Raw genomic sequence first — 25,680 nt, forward strand, 5'->3', positions numbered from 1 at the left:
TGCAGACGGGGACCGGGGCTCTCTTCCTGCAGTCCCATTTCCACTAGATGCCCTTTTCCTAATGCAGGGCAGAAGATGAAGCTCTGCAACCCAGGTTGTATCCTAGGCATTTGACTAGAAACCATCATGTCAGGGATTCCTCTCCTCCTGGTCCATGGCAGAAAGGGAGTGGGGCATGGAGAACCTCCAAGACCCAATCCTTGCAGCTACCCACAGACCCTGTTACCCTAGTAAAACCAGGGTGGCACTTTCAAACTTGTATGTGCAATCTTAAGTGCCAGAAACTCTCACTAAAAAGTACATGGAGTAGCTAACAAAGACAAACAGTGCCATGAGCTGGAATCTAACCAAGAATATACACTGTCTATACTTACAACTGCTTCCCTTTTGGTGAAACCTATGAATTCTTCCACATTTACCACAGCCTGCGTTGCCCAGAGGTTAGTCTCTATACCTTTCTGGTCTTGCCACTAGCTTGTAGTAAGGAAATTTGTACCTGTTTTAATGCCTTGATACATGGGAGCAGGAGATGAAGTGTTTTCCTGTGAAATTAATGTAGTCAGAATAGATACTCAAACTGCAGCCTAAAACAATCCCTCCTGTCTGAGCAACAAAAAGGACTCTCAAACTCAGAGGATGAAGAGCTGCCAGGTGGCAAAGAGTCTCCCCACTGGAAAAAGAACACCCTCAGTTTTGAGCTGGAGGAGAATAAGAAGGAAGAGAAAGCCATCTTCCTAGTAAGTCTAATAGAGAACAAGGCCAAGCACAGTAGAGAAGGAAAAGATGGTCCAGTTCCCAGCAGACAGAAGGCAGATGAGCAGACAACGTTCTACCTTTTTCTTGAACTTAATTTCAAAGAACTGACTGAATCATCACGTGAATGATGTGAGCCTCCCAGCTGTTTCATTTATCTTTTATGGTTTTGGCACATGTGGAAACAAAGCTTTTAGCTACTCCTCCCTATATGACCCTCCTGGTTCCTAAGACCTGTATTTTCAGAAAAAAAAAAATATAAAAAGATTCTTCAGCACACCTCTGATTGCTGGCAGCATTTAATGTTTCTCATCTTTCTGGTATACTAACACCTAGAGGGGTGTCTGCAAAACCCCAAGATCATCAACAGCAGCCCTTCAGGTCTTCTCTAGCTATCATGCAGTGGTTACTTTCTTCCTCCAAACTTGGCTTCACAGACCATTGATGGTCTGTGGCAAGCTAGCAGGTCATATGGTGTTGACTCATCTTTTTTGTTTCCAGATTTCTCTCTCTTGGCTAGTCAGACACTTGGGCAAAGCAGCCCAGACCCTTACAGAAGGAGCTGGGACTAAGACAAGGCACACCTGCTTATTTGCCTGTATCAGGAATGATTTCCTGAAGAGAGGCAGGGAAGAAAAATGAGTGCCATCCTGCCAAAAAGAGCCACTAACGAGATGAGAGACACAGAAACAGAGCTGACACAACAGCATTTTAAAGGCATTGCAAAAAGAGATGTTCATATTTTTCCTATTACCATACAGCACTAAGGACTGTTCAAAAACCCCAGCTAAACCTCCCTAATACTTCTATTCCACATAAGCAACTGTAGTTGCTGCACATGGGATATTGATTGGCAAGGGAGGTGGTACATGAGATAGGTTCTCTGTTAAGATGTGAACCGTAGTTACAGAAATTGGAGAATCCTGCTTTTGAGGCTGTAAAGTTAACTGTAGATAAGAAACTTCCCTTTCTTCATGTTTTTTCTTAAATCATGTTTTCAAGTTGAGAATGTAAATACAGAAAAATAAATAAGATCTTATATCAATGAGCTGTCAAAACATTTGTTTTAAGGTAAATCCTGAATGCTCAGAAAATGATCAAGAATATAAAAGTCATTTTTTTATCATGGATGCACCATTTGTCTCCTTATCCCCGTAAGAGAAGTGAGGGTATTCATTACTATTCCTGTTACAACCCTTAGAGCTACGCTGTATAAACCACTCTAGCTAAGTGCTAGACTCCCCATTTTATGTAGGATACTTAAAAGAAACATCATCTCATTGTGTGCATGACACACAGAATACAGCAACTTTTGTCATACTTCAAAACACAACAACTAAAAAACGTAAGAAATGTAAGAAACCTCTTTTAAAATGGAATAAACAACATAAACCAAATAATAACATTAAGAGTTTTAAAAATCCCCAAGTACTATGCTGATGAATTTATGTATATCTGCTGATGATATCTGGGGGTTCATATGAGACCTGTGAAACACTGTACTCTTTCGTGCTGAACTTATATTTCACAAATGTAACAAAGTACACAAGAAAGTGAAGGATAATATATACTCATTTTCTCTAGCTAAATAACTAAGAGTCATATAAAGCATTTGACAAAAACCTTCAAAAGAATGCAACAGGTAAAAATGCTACTAGACAAGCGTTCATCCAGGGTGGAAATAGTTTGTGAGTTAGATTTTTTTGTAAAACTATTTCAAGAAGTCAAATCACCTGAACACATGACAAAATAAATACATTTAAAAAAAACCCACTCTAATATTTGGAAGCATGTGGCAAGCTCACTTCAAAATACTGAACTTTAACTAAAGTCTATCCTTCTGAATTTCAAAACATAACACTGGATTCAATCTCCTTTAAAATCTGTTATTTCAGTTAAAGACAGGCTTCAGGTTTATACCATCAGATATGCATATAACTTGCAAAGAGAATTTATCCACAAACTAATTTGGACCGACTAAATTTTTCCCCCAAGGGACAGGAAAAACAATTTTTGGACCTACAATATTGTTTATTTTTGAAATATCGGAGGACTCTTTGTTTACAAATGATGTAGTTAAAACCCTCCATCTCTGATGACCATCAACATTTAGTAACCATCTAACATTCATCACAGAAGACAAAATCGTCACGTTTTTAACAAAAAATCGTCTACATACTTTAATTCTTTCAACTGCACCCACAACATCAAGTAGTATTACAGACTTTTAAAACTCACTCTCATGAAAATAAATAAATAAAAAGATAGATAAATAAATAAATAAAAGAATTGTGGAGCATCAGTATCCAGATAGTATTCTCAAATTTCAGTGATCTAGTCAATGGAGCCTTCCCCCATGTACTGTGCTCTGTTTCATGCAGTACATGGCTTTAGCTGGCCAAATCTTTTTTTTTCCCACTGAATCAGTAGAACAGTGAAGATCTTACTTTTTTTTTTTTTTTTTTTAAAGCAGTGGCATATCAATGAGGCACAGATGTGTATTCCAACTCTGCATGGATGAGCACACTGTTCAATAGTGCTGGCTCACACGGTATCAGGGCAAGTTATCACTTCCCATGAAGGCACTCTTATCACCAGGGCCCAGAGAGGTGGCTGCAAATCGCAGCCTTTTTATTTTCAAGGCAGTTTTGCTGAACATTCAGGCTTCAAAGATTCACACTTCCAAAACTCTATAAGAGTTTGTGAACGCTCAATTTGCCAAAACTGTTTACAGTGTAATTGGGCACCGTACCTGTGTCCATGAGATAGCGAAGGCGCTTCTCCACCAGCGCGGCACGGGTGTCAATTTGCTTTTGCTCATTCTCTAGTGCTGCCAATTCTCCTACAACATACTGACTGGTGTCTTTGAACCCTTTCTGTTAAAGAGAACAAACAGGAAGAAAAAACATCACTTGTAAGTTGCATTTTTCCTTTCCACAAACACTTAGTAAGGCACTTACCTAAACAACCAAATATCATGCTCGCTACCAAAAAGCTAACACTTACATTTCATAAACTTTACAATTTTGCCAAATGTTCTTATTTGTTTATTAAAACACTCTGTTTTTTCTTTAGGGAACATTTGATTTTGCAGTTTTTTACTACCTGGCTGGCTTTTTGAAATTCCTCTAATTTATTTCTAAGTACATAAAAGCTGCTGTAACAAAGCATAATGAAAGGAAACGTAATCCAAATAAAGCACTATTTAACATGCCATTACTCCTCCATTCAGGTCTTATTCAATTTTAAAACACTAATTTTAGGGGCTAGAAGAACTAGCACGAGAGTCTCTAATGACAATTAAAAAGTGGGCTTTTGAAATCAAAACCAAACTCAAAAGAAGCTCCCTGGTTCCTCTGGGTCAACTGTAATGCCAAGGCTTACCAGCCTGGGCTATCATGCCTCTCTGGGTTTCTCTGACTGCAGGCAATTGCCCTGATCCACATGACCTGTAGAAATACTGCTAATTACTCTAACTGTGATTCTTATCCTGAGAAGTGGTGACAAACAGCACCGGGCAGACACTCATGTGCATGGGGACTACTTCGAGCTGTCCAGCCTCTGCACTGGCTGACACCCACCCAAGAGGTGGCCCTGGGATGCCAAGTTGATAAATAGTATTGAACCTTACTGAGAATGCTGTGGAAAAACTAACGAGTCAAGCCTGTCTCTTGTACCCTAGAACTTCTCAGCATTGCCCCACAGATGACCACCCAAATCTCCAAATGTTCCCAAAGCAGTTTGGCTGCCTCGCTAGGAGACCAAGAACAGTCATTAGTACCTCCAAGTTATTCCCATGTGGCTCAACGACTTTTACTGGGTATTTTGGCTGTATCGAGTTATTTCAGCCTGTATAGAGTGCTGAAATATCATTCTTGAAGCGTGTTTTGGCATCAGTTAGGAAAAAAAAATATTACTCCTTCCATGTAATCCCATCCACTTTTTCCTTCTTCTTCCTATGCCTGCCCCAGAGCCTTGGCAAATGGTTTAAGTTAGGGGAAAAAAAACCCACACCTGGCAAAATGATTTCATTTTTCATGTGCAGATCTAAGGGATGTAAAGGATGCAACTAAAATCACTGTCCTTTGGGAACAGTATACAGGCTTTCTCTATGAGGCTTATTTCCCCACTAGAGTCTAACTTGTTGCTGCATAAGGGTCTCAGATACTTCTGCTGAACATTTTCAATTGTTTTTCTGAAAATGTTTCTGAAATCACCAGTTCAGCTTCATATTCAGGCAACAGGTATAATGATCACACCAGTATGTTATTTCAAATAAATACACTTTCAAAGTGAAGGCTACTGGCATGGCTGAGCTCCCAGGACCAGCAAGGAGCACAGAACTTTGAAATTTGGAGTATCTGAATTTAAGCATGTTTTGTCCCCATTAATTTGGTCCTTCCCTTCCTATAGAACAGCCAAAAGTATCAGTTCTACCTGTCGTAAAGCCAGAAAAACAACAACAAAACTCCCTTAGAGCAGTCCCTGAAGAAAAAAACAATCAGCCTGGGGAGCTGAGGTGATGTGCAATATATTGTCTTTCATCAACTATAATTAATTGAAAATAGTATGAAAACTTCCCTAATGTCAGCATGCATAATTGTTAACAATTGTTATTAGAAGATGAAAAGAAATGCTGTGTCAGGCTGAAATATCCCAAGAGTTCATGTGTATCATCTGAATATATAATATGAACTTACTGTGCTAGATCTTTTCAGCTCTGCAAAAGTACAACCAGGCTAAAAATAACTCTGGCTTGTAAAAAGTTTTGATGTTTTGGTGTAGATATGACAGTAGTACAAAACAGCTGCTCATCGCTAGGTTGCTTCAGCAAAACCAACAAATCTGTTTAGATAAATTATGGAGAGCAACAAACAACCACCATCAAAGGCTGTGTTGCGTTTTCTCACAAAAAAAATTCAGGTTAAAACTTGTTCTTCCTGCTTCTGTCCCGCAGCTGTCCATCAAAACCAGCTTTCTCCCTGCGGTCTATCAAATATTTCCCTCACAAATCAATTTTACACATGATCAGCCCATACCCCTACTGAGCTGAACCTCCCCGTTAATTAAGTGAAGAAATTACCATATATATTATATTAATGCAAACATCATTCAGCTAGTAATTCACGGCTGATCTGGATAATGGAAAGGTTGAACACCCATTAACCCAAGCCAACAAAATGGGTTGGCTGAGAAATTCTAGCAGGTCTCATGTGACTCTTCCCTCTAACTGCAGCTCTGCGGTATCTGCTATTGTAATAATTAAAATCCTCCCGGTAGATCAATACTGGAATCTCTTTATGGGAAGTGCCCTGATGGAAATGTCTCAAGGAAGCTGGGGCTGTGGAACTCTGAAAAATTCATTTTTTTTATCTGACAATTATCACCACACTGCAGACTAATTCAACAGTGCACCCCTCTCACTCTGCTTTGAATGCACTGGAGATTGACATCTAAAAAAACCTAACATCTCATTTTAACAAATAAAGGCACTATTTCCACATACAGTTTGGAATTATCAGCAATCATGAAACCAGACAAAAAATTAATATACATTAAGCACTTCATCTTCTGATGGCTTCCTCTGAGTCTCAGTTATCGCAGCCTTCTCCTCATTTCCTCTCTTTGTATCTTCCTGTATTGATCTCTGCCTTTTCATCTCTTGAAAAAAGGGGAAAGACATGTAAAATTATTATAAAGCTTGATATTTATGTATTGAAATGTGGACTTACATTATCGGGTTTTCATATATTTATTGTTAAATATTATTAAATCATAAGATGGGAAAACAGGTTTTATATTTTCTCCTACCTGGTCTGCTCTCCACGTATTGACTGAAAGACTGGAGCTGAGTTTTCCTGACGGCAGAGTCCTTGCTGAACACAACGGGATTTCTGAACCGTTCTGCTGCTTTTTGTAATCGCTCAGCACGATGTTCCTCTGTTCCATTCTGCTAGGGAAAAAACCAGACACACAACAGTTTCTTTTGTTTACAAGTGGGAAGACAGGAACGCGAAAGGTACGTTTCGGTGAGGGGACAGGACGCAGCTTTTGGAAAGAGGATTTCACAACCCGGGCTGTGGTTTATATAGGATGAAAGTATCAGCTGGGGAAAAAAAAAGAAGAGTGATTAACTTTTCCTTTTTTTGTCGTTGTTGTTGTTGAGTGCGTGGTGGCAACGACTGGCTTTTTGCTACGTGGGCACTCTCCTGCAGGACTCTCTACTCACTTAACAGGCAGACCTATTAATTGTGACCAGCGTTTGCCAGCAATGGCGATTTTAAAGGAAAAATCTCTTCTTTGCAACTTTGCTTTGCCAAGCGCTGCACATGCTGCTGCCAAGTAGCGGCGTCTCTGCCCCTGAACACGATCTGTATCGTTTAGAAGCGTGTTGCCTTTAGCCTGTCTCCCTGCCCGGCAAAGAAATCTGTCATTTTCTGTAGTCCCACAGACTTGTATGACAAGAAGAACTAGTTTCTAATTTTATGCCCATTGAGATAAACCACTAATGCTGGATGAAGGCTAAAAGGTAGGATTATAATACTACCCCACTGAACTGCATTTCATCAGCTATAACTTTCCAAAGCCAGATTTGTAAGTAAGCCCTTTACAGCTAAGGAAACTACAATTATCTTTTCCAGGGCTTCCTATGTTAATACTGGTAACAAATTCAAATGATTCTATCAACACGAAATATCCCAGAAGACTGAACCACCGCAGTGTGTGGAAACTGCAGATACCGAGGTGCTGTGTACCAAACAAATATTTCATTTTATACCTAATCTTTTATTATTTTTATTAAGTGTTTTGAAAGTAAATAGGGAAAGGCTAAGATGCATGACTAATAGCTAAGCCTGCTGAATGCTGAAACTGGTTATCAAAAGCTACCAAGACTTTGCCCTTCCTCTGCATTGAGACAATTGGTAATGAGGGAGTTCTCCAATGGCCTATTCTCTAGCCTCAAGGAGGCCGGGGATACACAATCCCCAAGGGAAGGTAACAGTTTATCCTTTTCCACAAACACAGAATGCCTCATTTAGAAACGTGTAAACTGCATTTTATTAAAAAACAAATCCACCTCAATGCCAAGAGCTCCATGAGAACAGATGGACACCATATACTTCTTATAATGCTGCTTTCCAACTCTTCCTTAGAAAAATGCACACAGAGATAAACTGTTAAGTTGCACCTTTTGCGGGAGTACCTTAAAAAAACTGACTCCTTCATAGAAGCTTTTTATAAAGAGAAATACCACTTTCATCAGGTTAGGCGACACCAAATTACCCACAAAGGTAGCCTGTGTGTCATTTGGTGAATTACGCTTAAAAAAAAAAAAGTATTGCTCCTACCCCCTGGATGACTTTTCAGCTGCACTAGTCGGCTGGTTATGATTCTGGTTAAATAAAAGGTGGCTTCCTGTTATTAGCACAATAACCATCAGACCGCCTAAACCAGAGTCTTTACCAAAATAAACAAACATGACTAATTTTTTAGGCCTGGCAACATGCTAAAATATCAGTGTGATTAGCCAGTAAATCCCATTTTAAGAAACCTTTTTATGACTGGGGACTTCTGCCACTTTACAAATGTATTCCTCTAAGCCCACTAATTCAGTTAGCCTTTTCAATCCATTGTATTATTCTTGGGCCAGCTTCATTTTGCATTAAATCCACTGCAGAAAGCTAAATTGAACGCAAAAATCAGACTTGATCCAAGCTTCCTTTTGTTCAAAGATAGAGACCGAAAGTCCTCTGCTGCTGCCACACACTTTCATCACCAATTTATAGGAACCGACAGTGTAAGGCAAAAGCAATGAAAGTCATTGTTTTGGGACTTCAAAGCATCTCTGTATCTGGGGAAGGAAATCCTTTCAGTCAGCAGTGCTTTCCCCCCAGACTGCAGGTGGGTGAAAAGTTATACCCAACTGGAAGTGCCCCAGAGCCATTCGGATATTAATGACATACAGGGACTATTTAAAAAAAAAAAAAGTAAGAACACAAGGGGTCTAATTAAGAAAATAAAATGGAAAATTGATTGGTGTGTGCTCTATGCCAAAGTGGTGAACGTTAAGAATAGGCAAAATGACCACATACACCACATACTCGTGTCTCTTCTCCTCAGTAGCACTCTCTGTCAAGCACCCAAGTGTGTATGCCTTTAAAGTGTACCACGGCTTAATTTTAATGGAGAAAAAACAAAGGTTCAGGCTTGGGAAGGAAGGAAATCACCGAGAGTCCAGTCCTGCTCCCGTTAAAGTCAGGGACAGGCTCATTGCTCATTACACCAGCAGCAGGACGGAGCCCATGCTGCATTTCTGATTTAAGGGACAACCTGAGCAGTCAGAATGTAGAGGTGCTTCTTATATCCACTAGTGCTACGCCAATGACAAGTATCAAAATAAATAAAAAAATAATTACGAAATGGAAAATGTGTTGGTTATTCAACAGGAAAACCCCCAGTGCACTGCAGACTATGCAACTGCACCGCCACGAAGATTTTCTGCATTTCTTACCGTGAAGGATTTGATAAGAAATCATTTTCCCCCTCACAAAGTACAAACCCGAAATCGAAACACACAGGTACTGAAACAAAAGCATTAATCAAACTTACCTTAACGTCTTGCTCTGAGCTATCAGTTACAGCTTTCTGAGCAGCGCTGGAGAGTGAATTTGCCACCTGTGGCTGAGCTTCTAGGAGCTTCTTCAGCTTCAAATCCACCAAGTTACTGTTTTGTTCTGCTAAATATGCAAATACCACATACAACAGAGTGAGATGCATTTAAATGCAGAGTCGCTACAACAATGTAGCAACTTAAAAGGTAGATTTCATTCACTTTGCCATCCTTTCAAACTAAAAAAGTAAAAACTAGAAGCAAAATTATTTTTTTGTGCAATTCGGATTGGTGTAGATTTGTGTAATGTACATAGATAATGCCTAAGTTCTCTCAAAAAATATATATATAGCACTTTGCTGAAAAAGTAAACGTGCTTGAATACAGTAGATAAAAAAAAGTAAACAATGTTTAAGTTGCTCCCAACCTGTACGTACCTATACTTTGGTATAAAAACACACTTAAAGAGACATTTATTTTAAGATTACATAGAACAATTTATCACATATTCTAAGTACTGATAACACCTCAAGTTTATGAACTCCTAATTCATCCTAAGGCTCTTTGGCACTGCTGCTCAACACCAAAATTTCAGTATCAAAAGAGGCAGCTTTCTAGTAATGTTTTACTATGATTTATAGAGTACATTGAAGCCGTGAGAGACACAAAATGCTTCGTAACTGCATCAAAGGGACAGAGTCAAAGTATGCTGAAGCCCCAGAATTTTTTTTATCAGTTTTAGCAACTTGGATCAGAGCCCAAAGAAATAAGAGTTGAGAATTTTACCTCCCAATAATGCTCACTCTGTACGTGACCGTTGACTACATGAATTTGAAACACACCAACACACACAGTTACCTACACATACACACACGACAGGGAGGGAAGGTGTTAATAACAAAGCGCAGTGCAGATCTACAGAGCCAACCCTGGGTAGGAAAGGAGGATAAGGCTGGTGCAGAGGCCCCCAGACATACTCCACATGCAGCACCATGTGAGAAATCACCCCTGAAAGGGAGCGAATGCAGCATCACCTGCGTATATGAAGCACATATATCTGGACCTTGGGTCAAATGCAGAGAAAACAGGAGTTGTTATGTTATTCTATAGGCACGGCCCGAGTTTTCAACTGCAGGCTGGTGATTTCTAGCTGGTGTGGGAAGTGGAGCCATGAGTGTTTTGCTGCACAGCTCCTTCCAAGGTTTGGAGCACTCTAATTCATATTAGCCAAAATATTTTTGGCATGCTGGCAATCAAATGATGCCTGCCTCCAGCAGCAACAGGCTGGGCTGGGCTATGACGAGGGATAGTTTCCCTTTCCTCTGGCACGCCCAGCCAGGGTGTCCTTAATTGAGGCTCACATGTAAGTACATGCACATTTTCGTGGGTTTATACATAAACATCATGTAATAACTATGATATAAGAGGTTCACATTTTATCAGATACATTCACAGCAGCGTTATGGTAGCAGGACTGACAAATACAGACAGATGCAATATTTAAAACCAACAACTGGCAGTAAAACTTAAAACATTTTAACTTTTTCAGAGAGATGGGAGGGACTAAGATTCAGCAGGGGACAAATTAATTATGATGGTCAATAATGATCCCAAATGTGAAACGGCCCTTATAGTTTTGTACTTAGGTGCTCCCAGGAGATTCAGCTTTCATTGGAACCAGGTATGAATTGGCAGAATCCCACTGCAATCTGTGCACACTGGTTTCTATCACAGCATTAGACTGCTTTCTACATTATTGCTCATCCTCTTCCTTACTTGTTTGTACCTTTGGCTAGTGTGCAGACTGAACTGCAAAATGATGTCCCAGGTTTTTGCCAGAATGTCTTCCCATGGTGGAGATGAAGGGTCGGGTAGTGGGTTTATATCCCTAAGAAGGTATCTCTCAAGAAAAAAGGCCCACAGAAATAAATTCTAGTAAGCCACTGGGGCTATGTGACAGGAATGTTCATTTTACTGATTTTTTATTTCTCTGAAAATGAAACAGAATTTGACGATATTCTGCTCTAAATCAGCTTAATTGAAATGCTGGAAACAGTAAGTCTATTTTCTTATGTGTTTGGAAATCCTCAAATAAAAGAATAAAGGATACGACTCAAACCTTTTGCATCCAAAACAGACTAGAAAGAAAATGCTATATACACATGGCTGTCAGTTTAATTCACAAAGAGCAAACACTAAATGAAGTGTTTTGATTTAATGTGTTATAGGCTACACACTTGGGTCCGGTTGGCACGGGCAGAACCAAGTCAGAGGGTGCCGTAAGAAGCTCTCTCTCCTGCTGCCTTTCCCCCCCGATGCTGTCCTGTGCTTGCTGCACCTCGGGCTTGAGCTAACTTGTAGGGAGCAGAAACGCCCTGGCAGAGAAGCACACCACACACACCACAAAGAGGCCCCGGGCACTCCCCAGGGCTGCTGGTAACAGGCAGACTTGTACAGAGAACATACTCCTCCAGCAACTGCCTGCGAGCAGAGGAGCCCCTTACTGATGGGCAATCACCCTCACATCTTTGAAGATCTAGTGCCTTTTTAAATAAGCATCTCCCTTGTAAGATCCTGACATATTTATCACCTGTGGAGGAACCTGAACTCCACTTTTGTTCAATTACAATTTTTGAAAGGGGAAATACCACTACTATAACTTATTATTACTTGATCAGCATATGTTAAGATCATACAGGCATTTCTACAAGAACATAAATGCTTTTAACTAAAATGTGTTATTAAAAATAGATTGCTTGAACTTTGTAAAGTAAATAGCACTAATTCTGTTCAAATTTATACCTCCATGTCCCCACTGGAACAACAAGGTATAAATACATGAACTGGTCCTCAGGAAGGGAAGGGATACCAAGCCTACATGGAAACACAGAGGTGTGTTTGCTCCTCTTCACTGAGCAGATGGGCCAGCATGTCAGTGCAGAGAGTGGGAGCTGCACTCCCCAATCTGCTTGCTCCCTCCTCTGCCCATCATGCTTTGCTGGGACAGTCCAGGCAGGGTGACTTCAGGTGGCTCTGCTTTACAAATCTGCCCTGGGGTCCCCCTCCCCATCAAACAGAAAGAGACATTTAAATCTGCCATTGTTGGAAATAATGTTGGAAAAAATTCTGTTGCTGATTTTAAAATTCATCTAAACACGAATGCAAAATATTCAGAAAGAATAAGCATTAGGGTTTAAAAGACCTGAAAAGGCACAAAGGAATAAAGCTTTGACAGAGAGAAGCAGCACATCAGTACTTACATGATGATGGAGTGTTAGTCATGCAAAATACACAAAATAGCCATTATTTAAATTACCCGTTGAATCAAGGTCATTTTCTAGGTTAGTAAGCTCATCTCCACCTCCAGTAACTGAGCATTCAGGAACCTCCTCGTTAGTATCTATCTCAATATTATCATCATCCTCATCCTCATCTGTAGGAACATACAGCATTATGGTTAGTATTTTCTTATGTACATGCACCACATCACTAGCAAAAAAAAAATGAATGCTTTAGAGAACAAGCTGAGTTATGATAAAAATGCAAATCATTAAATAAGTCTGGAAGGAGATTTCACTCTGTCCACTCATGGATTTGTCTTTAAACTGATGCAATTCAATATACACACAGGGGGCTCTGCTGGAAACCCCTGCTACAATAAAGGTAGAGTCTGGCCCTCGCAGTGGCTGTTCTCCGTGCTGAATCTCTGGCTAACTTTGAAAACGTGCACGTGCTTTTCCTTATAATTCAATTCAAATAATTTTCCCCAGGCTCTCTGTGCTCTATAATGCAGAACGGGTGACAAAGTTGGCATATATCAGGTCTGGATGGGTCTGGCCAGCAGAAAGGCCTAGGAGCAGTCTCCTGAGAAAGACAGCAGCTCCGGGTACTGAGTTTCCAGCTTGGTGAGACTTGCTACTCCTTACTTCACACAATTTATCCCAGATCAGTGATCTTGCTTAGGTGTTAGTGTCTCCTGCCACTTCTGATACAAGGAGGAAAGCTACCACCTGGGTCATCATGCTTAGCAAGCACTGACCTCAAGTGTACCAGGAGCATACTCACAGGTTGCTGCCTTACTACAGAACTTTGAATCAGCATTGTTTGTAAGCTACATACATTTAAAATAAAATAATAATTATAATTATACTTTATTTTATGGGATCTTTCAACCAAGTTTCTCAGAGCAGCTTATGAATATCACTTGTAAATGAGCCCCATAATGTTTTATGAAGTAGGCGATTATTATAATTACAATTATGATGTAGGTAAATTATGGCACAGAAAGAGTAAGTAACCTGAGGAAGATCAAATAGCAAGTGCTGAATTGTGAAGCAGATCCCAGAAAAAATCTTGACTCACATTTTCAATATAAATATATAATGAAATTGAAGTCCATAAAAGCTAGATTAGTACTTTCAAAGCATGTAGTTACATTGTATTTACGCACTTTTTAAGTCTCATATCAAACGCTATCTCCACTTGTTCAGACTTATGCAAACATTTTTTTCCTGTGTATGTATGCATGTGTGTAAAAATGACAAAAAAGAGAAGGCTGGAGTGTGTCTGGAGAAAGAAGGCATATAGTAACTACAGGAACTTTAAACCACTTCACAATAGGAAAAAATACTAATGATAATTACCGGACATTGGTGCATTGAACTGCCATATAAACAAAAAGGATCCTATACATAGTACAAGATGTCATAATCCTGGATACTAGAAGTTTGGGGAAGTTCGGACCAGGACTGATGCTGATGACAAATCATCTGTCTTTGAAGTACACTAAACCTCACCCCCAGACCTGAAGTTTGCACTTTAGGCCCACACTGCTGGCATGAAAGCCACACAGTTGTTTCTTTTCTTTTCTTCACTGCTTTCCTATAATTTCTTCCTGCGCAGTCCCTATAATTCCCATTTTAGGAACCTGTTGCCTTTTTTGTAAGTACGCTACTCTTTTCTGTCTGTGAAGTAGGACCCCTCTGTTCCAGTTGACCACCATGACATCCCTGAACTCCTTTCCACTAATTCTCAATGGTCTCTGAAAGGGTCAGCTTTCTTTCAAAATGCCCCAGGCTTGAGCAAGATGGATTGAGGAGAACTTCTCTCCCCAGCTAAGCTACGGTCTGCAATGAGACCTGGGACCTGATAGATGATGCTTCAAGTGTCCAACTGGGTGGGCAAAACCACTCAGGATTCGGTGACATGTTTTATACCCACTTAATTTCACACAGATGGTTCTGTGAACTGTAGTCGTTTCAGGTAGCTCAGAGTTAGGTGAACAAAGTACAAGGGCACAGTGTGATCTTCATGAAGTGGAGAAAGGAATGGGGTAAAAAACAGACTGGAGAGAAAACAATGGTAAAGCAACAACAGCAACAGTTCTGAGATTTTGTTTTTTCTTTCAGAGCATCTCTATTTTTTTCTAATGAGGAGTTAGACTTCTCACATGATTTTAAATCCCTCATGATGGTGTCAGAGAAATTCAGGGGCCCCCAGGCCACAGCACTCTCAGACACATCCTGGAGCTCACAGTGGCACACTGAAAACATGACCAGGCTAACAGCAGCAAAGGGCCATGGACATTTGGAAGAGATGGAAGAGGAAGACAGAGGGACACTGCTGCAGCAGAAGGAAAACAAACCCACCTCAAGCCTTGAGGCAGGCAATGACTTTCCAAAGCACTCAGAGAAGTCAGCTCGCAAGGCCCACTCGTAACCACCAGTCATCCAGCAGGATGCCAGATGTGACCAAACAATCCAAACAAGGTGACAAGGTTTAAGACTGCTGGATTTTCTTTAGTTTAATATGGCAAGATGAGATCAGAAGCACTGTCTTTGACACCACCATTTTACGTAACAAAAGAGATAGGAGTGTTGAAGACACAAATTCCTAGTGCCAGCTAATGGCCTGACCTAGTATTTTAATTTAAAGTTGGCAGGCTTTGACTGAATCTGACTACTAGGACATTTACATTTTATTTTAAAAAAAATGTGATTAAAAGAATTAATTTTAAGTAATTTCAGAAATTTTCAGACATCTTTCCAAATCTAGAGATTCCTTGTTTTAAACTACTGTAGGGATTGTTAGGCTTGCTTGGTTTTTTTCCCCCCAGTCCAGCGTTCATCCAACGTATTAAAAAGGGAAATGTGTTTAGGGAGCATGTTACAACAGGATTTTGCAATTATAAATTATAAAAGCAAAAACATGACGAGTAGATAACAGTTATCTTTTATGAAAAGAACAAATTACTAGTGTGAAAGCTTAAAGCACTTGGTCCAGAACCAGGGTGCTTATTCAGAAGAGTACTGAAGAACTGGTTCCTTGAAAATGTGGATCCTAGAAAGACAGCAAGGCTCTACTATGTCATGAAGAAACAAACAAAATAGAAGAAAAAGGATTAAGTCAACAGCTGAACAGCAGTGACCATTGCCTGTACAGCCTGGACTGCAGTCTGGACTGAGGAGAGTGAAATAAGAATCTTTTGGAACCAAATGGAAATGCCAGAATACTGGTGGAATGAAGATACAGAGGTATTGTATAGCTCGTATGTCTTACTATTCAGATAAAGCTCAAGCTCCATTTGTGGTTAAACTGATATTCTCTCGACTTGGTTTAAGCTTGTCCACACGTGAAGGAGTTGCAGCAGACTGCATCAATTTCTAGACAAACTTAAGGTAAAAGCATTGCTAGAGGTTGGATCACATCACAGTGGAAGGAGCTGCCACTGGAGCTGCACGAACAGTACTTGCTCGTTAGGGAAGATGTAAACAGAACTGACTCTGGGAAACCCTTCAAGCTTGTGGATATTCAGATATTTTAGTTTATTTACTTTCATGTACAGAGTTCACTTTAAGGCTACAGGATATGACAAGAGCATCTGAATAGTAATAAAGGAAGCAAATGCAGGGAATGGAAGAAATGCGGAGTTGAAATACTGGTTCAGTGTACAAGAAATCAGATGTCAGGACAAGAAAGTACAGTGGTAACTGCCAAGAGATACAAATAAGGCCTGTTAAAAATATTAAACTGAGGACTTAACACTGTTTTATGAGTCAGAGACTAAGAACGATGAGTAAGCCTGAGCTACCATATGCATTCCCTCCAAATCAGCGCTTCAGAAGTAAAATCTGCAACATACCCTGAAAACTTTAAGCATACAAGTGCAATGCAATGCCAGCTGGTTCCCTTTGGTAAGTCTTCTAACTGCAGTACTCCTTTTCAGCTTTTGTTGTTCATTCCAAAATTTTTGAAAACTTTTTTTTTTACTTACAACACACTTGGATGCTGTTTCACCTGTGTTTTTCCATCCCTGCTTCTCTCACATCTCTTTTCTTTGCATTCTTGTTCTCATTCTCTTCCTTTCTCTGTTTTGCCTTTTCTTGGCACTTTTTTCACCGAAGCCTCTTCACACTATGCTTGTCTTACCCCCTGTACTCTCCATTGTTCCCTCCCTCCGCTGCCTACTCATTACCTCCAGATCCGAGCTACATACTCACAAATACACCATCTCAAATAAAGCACAGAGATGTGCCAAAGAGTAAAGAAAACACACCACCGAAATCCCAAAAGAGAAGACAGGTGTCCCACTGTGTGGGGACACTACCTAGATAAGATGTCAATTCCTTTGTCCTGTCGCTGCTGGGAAAAGAGAGGAAATTTGGATTCCTGTCTTGATACTGTCCCCGGACCCATCTCAAGGCACCCGCTTATCAGCCTGAAGCTGGTAGGACATCTCATAAATTTGAAGCTGCCATCCCAAACCCTCTGGCAGTTGGCAGGAAGAGGTATTTTCTGTCTCACATGCCAAATAACCTATGAAAAAGACTGGATTTTGTAGCAAAGGATGCTGCTTATCCAGGAAAGTTTCAACTTGCCATAGGCATTTGAGTTTTTCAGAACATGATTAAATAAAGCCTTTTAATAGAGAATGCAGCACCAGTGCCAAAGCATGAAACTCTTAATGAGCATATAGAAACAATGAAAGAGATCACATTTTCACCTACAATCGCGAGCAAGTCGTTAGTGTCTGAAAACTCAAAAATCTCAAAGCTTAAATGTCACTTTTGTTTCTGGAATAACTGAATTGAGAGCGAGGAAAATTACTTGGTACATTCCCTTTTTGTAAATTTAAATGTAGCAATCAGCACAGAAGAAGAGATTAATGAAGCATAATGGACCAGACAGCTTCGAAAACACAAGATATCACTATAACCTTGTCTTGGGCATTGTATAGGGAATGCAGGACTCTAGAAAAAAAAAACCAAACACCCTACTACATGTGAATTGAGTCAGGGGCAATATTCAGCATTCACCTGGGAGTCATTGCAACAAAAGAGAGTAACCACTACCCACTTGAGCACTCAGGATATACCCAGAAAGTGTACCTTAAGTGGAGGGGAGAGATGGCAGGAACAGTTTTGTACATGCACAATGAAAGAGCAAGCAAGAAGTAATTAAATAATGTAGGATGGGGAGTCATAAATTGTGAAGAGGAATGGAGAACACCATAGTCTACTTAATATGTAAGTACCGTGGCATTTTGCTCAGCCTGTCTTACTCCCTCCCTGTCAAGGATGTTGTTTCCCTGTTTATCACAAAGGACAGTTACATTGGCAGGGTTGGTTTATTGGGCAAAGAGAGGAAAACTGAAGACCAGACCCAAAGGGAGACATACGACTCACTGCTTCTCTCTTTGGTTTTAAAAGGAATAGAAGTGTAGGATTTAGGGTGCTGTAAGACTCTATCTAAATATATATGCATATAAAATACATGCAGTAGAGAAGGAAAAAAAAAATATTGTTGCTGAATCTACATGTGTTGTGAATTTAAAGCTGGATTTTCCTGACACTTTGGCTTACAATTATGTGTATACGTACAGAAGCCTGTACTGAAACGTGTGCTCAGCACTCATTTGAGTTTGAGTGACACTATATTACTCCAGCTCATAGCACTGGCAGGTATATGAATTTTAGTGTCATTTCAAAGTCAGTTTAATAACATTATAGCAATATTACAACTCAAAATCTGTAAAGGCAAGTGGTTTGTCAGAAGATTGTCATTTAAAATCAAAAGGTTGTTGCCCGCACCTCCTATGTGCCATCTTTAAAATTCTCTTCCCAAGCAGTCTTTTGAACACATTTAATATAAAATAGAGTTAAGTATTTCTAATGCTGGTTTCCCTCCAAATTATTTCCATACTCCTATACAAAAATGTATATTGAAGAGATTTTAATCAACAATCATGACAGTCTGAAAAACTGTAGGTAATGCCAAGTCTCTAAATAATGGGCCATTGTAAGCTACTTGTTCACATAACATCTTTTTCTTTCAATGACACATATGCTTCTTTTTTTACTGTTGGAAATTAAGTGATACAACACCGATTTAGGCAACATATCTATGGCCAGGTCTTTTGATACGTGCACCTGAAGAACAACAATGTTCTGAAGTGTGAATAAAAGAGATACCCCAAAAGGTCTCTAGTTTCTAGGTTGCCACAGGAATAAGATACAAGGTTCCTCAGCTCACCTCCAGATGCCTTTGACCTTTCTTTCAACTTTTCTGCAGCCATTTCACCGTAGCTAGGAAGTTCTGACATCTTCACTCCAGATCGAGCTTCTGCTATTAGCTGACGAGCTCTCTCTCTCAGCTGCCGACGCCGCTCTTCATCTTGCTGCTAAGATATATTGAACAGTTGCCAACTCAGTAATTGACAGAAATGCAATTTCATTCTCAATCTGATCATCATGATAGTAACTGGTTTACAGCATGGTGCTTGGCCCACATTATAAATAGCATGCTCGATATCAGTTGGGTGTCACACCACAATTTTTAAAGACATCCATGAATCAGATTTTTTTTTTTTTTTAAAGCACTCTCCAAATTATTAATACATTAGACACCTTATTATTTGCAATTTAAAGCATTTACAAATTATGTTCTGTAAAAATACCTTGATGAAAATTCTCAGACACTTTTGTCTCAAAGTAACAACTTCAAAAGTTTTACCATGGCTATAAAAATGGTTTTACTAAATTGAATTACTTGTTTGAGTAATATTCTCTCATAGAACTGAACTGAGAAGTAAGATGTTGCTCTCTGTTACTCCAACCACCAAGCTGACTTCAAAGTGTGAAGTGACATTGAATCTGAGGCATGGAAAGTAATCCAATCCTTCAACATGTATGGATTCTTTTTTTTTTTTTTTCTAAATATAAACTAATGAAAATTAATGAAAGAACAATAGATGCCACAGTAGAAAAGACTTTGCATTGCTTTAAAACATCCTACTAGTGGGGCTTTGGTCAGCAATTAAGGAGGTACCAGAACCATCCCAAATAGTGCTGTCCCACTATAGTTCATAACTGTCTTATAAGCACAATAATATTTCAGATACACAAATGAGCAAAGTTCTATGGTGTGAAATTGTTGAAAAGACTAACTTACCATACCTGAAAAAAAAAAAAAGATAAAAATATGTTTAAACATATCTATAAGAATCTATTAAGCCATAAAGGAAACAATTACTGTTTTCACCTTAAAAATATTATTTTTCAAAGTCAGGATTGTTTTCCCCCTCCCCTCCATATGAGAAATGCTCATAAGTGTAACAAAGTCAGTGTTTGGCTTTAAGTCAAATCTGTTGATAAGTCTGTGTTATTGACATAATGACCAAGATAAAACTCAGGTATAGGCAGTTGACCTGAATTTAATGGAATACAACAAATTGCCTAATTTTGGAGAACTGTCCTGGCAGCCTTCCCACCAAGCCAGAGACTGAACATCCCACACCTGCAGATGCTGGTGAGAGCTGCTGCTAAGTGCTATTTAGTTTAAGCAATCATTAATAAAACAAGTGCAAAATACTAATTAGGTACATTTTATCCATTTCCATGTAAATTGTTTGTTTGTAGCTATTTACTCAGCATTGTTCTTGGCACAATAGAAAAAATGCAAATGACTGAATCAGAATGCAGCCCTAATGGGGCTTTCTGTTTATAACCATTAGCCCAGAGGTGTGCTGTAATTCAATCCTCAAGCAGCAAGATTTAGCCTCATTAACAGCTTGCATGGGCAGGTTACAACTCATAAAACCCTACAGTAAACAAAGTATATGGACACAGCACAATATCTTGTCTCTGACTGACAGGACTCTGATTCCCTATCAGATTGCTGGATTTACTTTTCTCCTAATGTCCTTCCCCTGGAAAGACAATTCTGCCTGGGCCCTGCTAGGCAGGGATGGCACCTTGGCTTTGTTTGCTTTCTCACCCTTTAACTCCCCAGAAGGCGCAGAGCAACAGTTCTATCAAAAACTTATTTGGTAAAGTACACATTAGAAAGGCAACTGGAAAGCTTCCCCCCTTGCTCCTATGCACTATAATAGATCAATTTAATTTAATTTCTAGCCAGCCAACTGACACAGCAATGGGTTTTATTTCGACCCACAGTATTTGGTAACATTCATTATGCTGAATTTTACATTAAATAAAACCTTTCAAATCTCTACTATTCTTAACTCCTGGGATCTGGGAACTTGCGGGTTAGATTTGCATGACTTTTAAGAATGAATATGCAAAAACTATATTAAGATTTGATGTGGGTTTATGTCAAACAATTTAATCTAATTTAACCTAAACTACAACCCACGTAGTTTAAAATAAGGCCAGTTATGTGTTTGTGACAAATGTGCCCTAAACTAAGCAGGCTGATTCCCCCTCTCCTTTTCTCCCCTCCTCCCGAAAGACAACTTGTATCCTGAATTATTAGCATAGTCATTAACATCCCGGGGATCTCCAAGCAAACAGATTATTGTGGCTTGTGTTTGTGCTGATTAAGCCAATCATCACCAGCGGATAAGAGAAAAAAACAGTCTAGTTTTTCCTTAAATTCAATTCAGGTATTTGAACCCTCCGTTACTGAGCTTGGCAGAGAAAACAGTGGTGGAAAGAGCAATGAAACTGAGAGCAGAAAAAGAAGGTAGATTACGTTTTGCCGCACAGAATAATCACTAAACAGCAAATCAGTTCTCTAGATTTTAGAAAGGGAAGTGCTCAGGAGAGGTACAGAGGCATGAACATAGATATGAAAAAAAAAGGGGGAAAAAAAACCCCAGAGGAGACACGCGGAAGAGCTCTGCACTGAGAAAGGACCATGCAAACACATCAGCGATTTTTTTTCCTGTAGGGTTGAACAGAAAACTGTAAAATCTTTCACCCACTGACGTGAACCTGACATTAAAGTTCGCTCTGTTATTTCCCCCCCAATTACTCTGTAATGGTCTAAAGATCTGCCATGCAGATGCACAGTGAGGAAAACTTCACCATTTAAGGACAAACTCTTCAAGAATAAGTAATGTAATTCCTTGTTTCCCTCCTATAAAAATGTATTGGTATGCAATTTTTATATTTCACAGTTCACCGACATCTCGGCAAGCTTTCTTCCACTGCTTCAATGGTGCTACTTTTAATTTTATCCTCCTTAGTCCTAGTAATTAAAGTGATCAGCAGTGGCATCCCAACGGCTTTGACACAGCTACAACCCCCTAGCAGACTCCGGCTTTTAAGGGGAAGGGGAAGAAAAAAAGGACGGGAGTTTCATTTCACTGGAACAAGAAAATCAAGCTTCTCCAATCCTCAACTTTATCCAATTGTTCTTTCAGCAGCCTTTGGATCTTAAGAAACAAATAAAAATGGCTGCCATTAGGGGGTCCTTTTTGTACTCGCCGCAGACGGCAATGACTGACATTACTTTGGCCAAAAATGATGCCGTGGATTTGGGAAGGTGAATTCGAATGTGAAACACTGGTGGGGCAGTTTCCAAGATCATTACCCAGCTAGCGATGCTGCTCGGCGGTGGCACAAGCTGAGGGCTGACTAACTCAGTGAAATATTGAGAGTCATGGAGTCTTGTAGAGGAAAAGAAAAAACCCCAACCACTCCCATTAAACCCGTCACTAAAAATTCTGCAATCTCACATTTTTTAAAAAACAAACAAACAAAAAACCAAACTAAACCAAATCCACACAACCTCTGCCAGGGATTTTAATTCATCCTTTGGCAGAATCTTGGGAGGATCCAAACTGAGTTTACACCAGAAGTCTGATAACGTATTATTCTCTCCCTATAAAAAAAAAATAATCCTGTGAGCTGCATTTACTTGATGTCTAAGAGGAAAATTCTTTACCATGTCCACAGACTGGGGAAAAAATAAAAGTGGTAAATTAGTGATACTCCACAGCAACAAAATTAAACCAGAATTGTACCTATGAGGGGGAGCGATTCCCGTAGCTGTAGGTTTCAAAATTGTCCATGGTCTGCCCTGAGTGCACAGTACATCTAAGAGAAAGAACTTGACTGCCACCTCTTTCATCATTAGACAGGAAGAACGGCTCTGTTATTAGCCATTCAGAAAGAAAAAGACTTCTGTGCTTGTCCAGAGGCAAGGATTACCAAAATGTACCTATTCAGTTAGCAGAGAAGACAGAATAAAAAAAAAAAATTAAAAAAATAAAATTACACGAGCTTTAAAGGTTTGGGCAGGCTGGGTTTTACTGTGACCTTGATCGGCTCTTGTTTGAGTAAATAGGATTTGGGATGAAACATTAAAACTGTTTAGCAGATCTTTTCAAACCATTTCAAACTTTTCTTATGTTGGTTTATAATATAACCAGACATGCTTGTAAATGGCCACACCTGCTCATTTCTCTGGGGATGGCCTGATCTCTGCCTCTTCTAACAAAGAAAGGACGGGTGAAAAAAAATCAGCCTTTCTTGTTGCAAAACAGAGTGGAAAGTCAAAATCTTTCTCAAGTTTGTCCCATCTGGTCAGATTAAATCTTTGATCACCCTGGGGACCACATTTATGTTTGGTCTCTACTACTGTTTCAGAACAGCTCAAAATACACAGGTAGCAGCAAAATATGAATTGCTAAGCAGAACACACTTGACATAAACAAAAATGGCTATTTCTGTTTCTGTGGCTAGTCAGATCATAGGATGTGGTCAGCAAAGAAAGATGTAAATATCTTAGACATTTTCTGCCTTCTGCCTGGTCTCTGCATCAGCTACCTTAGCACCAGTAAACTGTATGTAGCTTGAAAATATTTTTCATAGATGTGTATCACAAAAAGTATCAAATCATTTGTCATAAAGCAGCAGTTACTGGCTTGCAGTCTATGGCACTGATGGACTAATGAGACAAGACAGAATGAAAACAAAAGTAGCACAAAGTCCACAACTGGAAGAATCACAAGAAATGTCTTGACAAAGCTGTTCCCTTTAAGACAAAAAAGGCTCCCAAATACACAACAAGTTGGTGTTCCAGAAGGTAAAATGGAAAATAACTCCTTTAACCTAGGAGATATTTTTAAAGAAACATTAGGCAGCAATTTTTAATTTTTATTTATCTTTTTAATATAATCTATGTGGTTCTGGAAAAACTTACAATTGAACTGCTACAGTGTTTCTGTTATGAAAAATGCTGGCCATAGAAAAACAATCCATTGATAATTTAATTCCTCATGTCATTGTGAAACTGAGAAACTCTTAGTGTAGTGAATGAAAAAAAATATATATTTGAAAAAAAAAAGAATGGCTGACTAAGTAAGTATCACCTTGTGCTACATCCAAGGCCTCTTGCTGGTTGTCTGGCTGCTCTTTTGTAGGCAAAAAGGAGCTGAACGCTCTCTGGCTCCTTAGATCTGGCCCAACAAATGCACTGCCAGTCATGCACATGGATCCAGCTTAAAACCCAGTGTGAGCCTAAAAGAAGCTAGTCAAACTGGCACCTACTCATGCAGAAGGAGATAGATTTGTCATGACAGGCTGATTATTCAATGTAAAGAAACAGTTTAGCTTTTCTAATCTGGTACAAATACATCTTTCTCAGAGAAAAAAGTAAAAGGTCTAACAGTTCAAGTATTTAAAGTAAAGAAACCAACAAAAAAATTGTAACGTCAAAGTGAACCATAGGTATTTGTGCTAGAGCATTCTGCAAAACAGCCCTGCAGTTCTATTCAGATAAATAAGATTTAACCCGTTTAACCCTTTAGGAGCTGCACATCTACGCGACGATCGAGGCGAGCACTTCTACTGCACACTGCGCTTGGCTCTACGGCAAGTTTTAAGGACAGGCTGAAACATCCAGTTCCAAAGACACTTTCTGTTTGCCTTCTCTCCTTGCTCGCCTGCACCGACACCAAGAGCGAGGTGCTCTGCCGGCGAACAACGCGAGGGCTCCCCAGCAACACCATCGAGAAAGTCGACCTAAACCAAAAGCAATGACAAAGCCCTTGCTAACTTCTTCCCGGGAATCTTCTCTGCTTTGGCAAGTTTGTGCTCTCCCTCATCTGGGAAGTATAATTAAGGACAACAATCACCTAAGGCGTCGGGATCCAGGAGCTTGTTACGCCTGTCACCATGATTGTCAATGCTATTGGCATTACCCACAAACAAGGTCTCGAACGTGCGGGCTGAGAAATATTCTGAAATGGTGCCATCGTCCAGACAGGGCACAACGTCCCCTCTGAGATCAATAGGTCTAAAGATGGTATTTTCTGTGCTTTTCCACAGTCGAGTTGCAGATAGAAGTTAAAAAAGCTGCTTGCTCATTGTAGGAGTCAACGTTTGCTGAGCTCCACTTAAGGGATTTTCTCTTGTGTAAACTTGACTTTATAATTTAAAAAAAAAAAAAAAAAAAAAGTGGCGTTATGAAACAAAGAGTTTTGGCAAGTGTATGGGATGCGTAAGCTAGAGAGCAGCATCTTTCAGACTGCCATCCTGAGAAGCTTCCTCCTTGGGCGGCCAGCCCTGCCGAGGGAGGAGGACGTGCCCTCCTGAGGAATGCTCTTGGTTCACTCCCAGCTGAACAAAGCAGAGCAGGCTGCAGGGCGCCTCCGAAAGTTGAGGGATTTTCCTCCCCTTCTCTTAATTTTCGGGGAAGGGTTGCGGGATCCCAGTTTGCCGGTGTGTGATGAGAATGGAAAGGAAAAGTGCAAACCCTATGCCTCCCTGGATCCTATTTTGCTGGGGTTTTTTGAAAATGTCCTGCAAACTGCTGGCAGCTTTTTTTAATGGAAAATACCAATCGCCTAGGATCTATACCTAGCCTTTTGCCAATAATGAGAAAACTTCACCTTCTGTCCCCAGCAATTCTTAGGAAATCTTTTGCTGTTATTCCTACAAATCCAATTACAGATTGTTGAGTAGCTAGTGGAGTAAGCTTATTGAGGAGTGTCACATCACTAAGTCGTGCGTATGTGTTTCAGTTTGTAATGTGGTCTGAGCCGCTGTAGAGGTGTCAACTTAAAATGC

At 39.8% G+C, this 25,680-nt stretch overlaps 1 protein-coding gene across 1 annotated transcript in view; it reads right to left on the reverse strand.

Moving 5' to 3' along the window:
* EHBP1 (EH domain binding protein 1) overlaps positions 1–25,680 on the reverse strand; it is a gene marked incomplete at both ends in the record, with an annotated part of 72,070 nt that overhangs the window by 24,772 nt on the left and 21,618 nt on the right. Inside the window, 6 exons of the mRNA XM_008947911.1 lie at positions 3,506–3,629; positions 6,308–6,414; positions 6,565–6,703; positions 9,364–9,488; positions 12,681–12,797; positions 18,896–19,043. Coding sequence (XP_008946159.1) covers positions 3,506–3,629; positions 6,308–6,414; positions 6,565–6,703; positions 9,364–9,488; positions 12,681–12,797; positions 18,896–19,043 — 760 coding nt within the window. The remainder of the gene's footprint in view (positions 1–3,505; positions 3,630–6,307; positions 6,415–6,564; positions 6,704–9,363; positions 9,489–12,680; positions 12,798–18,895; positions 19,044–25,680) is intronic.

Source organism: Merops nubicus, unplaced genomic scaffold (assembly GCF_000691845.1).
Source record: "Merops nubicus isolate BGI_N331 unplaced genomic scaffold, ASM69184v1 scaffold40919, whole genome shotgun sequence".
In the NCBI taxonomy this organism is placed as follows: domain Eukaryota; kingdom Metazoa; phylum Chordata; class Aves; order Coraciiformes; family Meropidae; genus Merops; species Merops nubicus.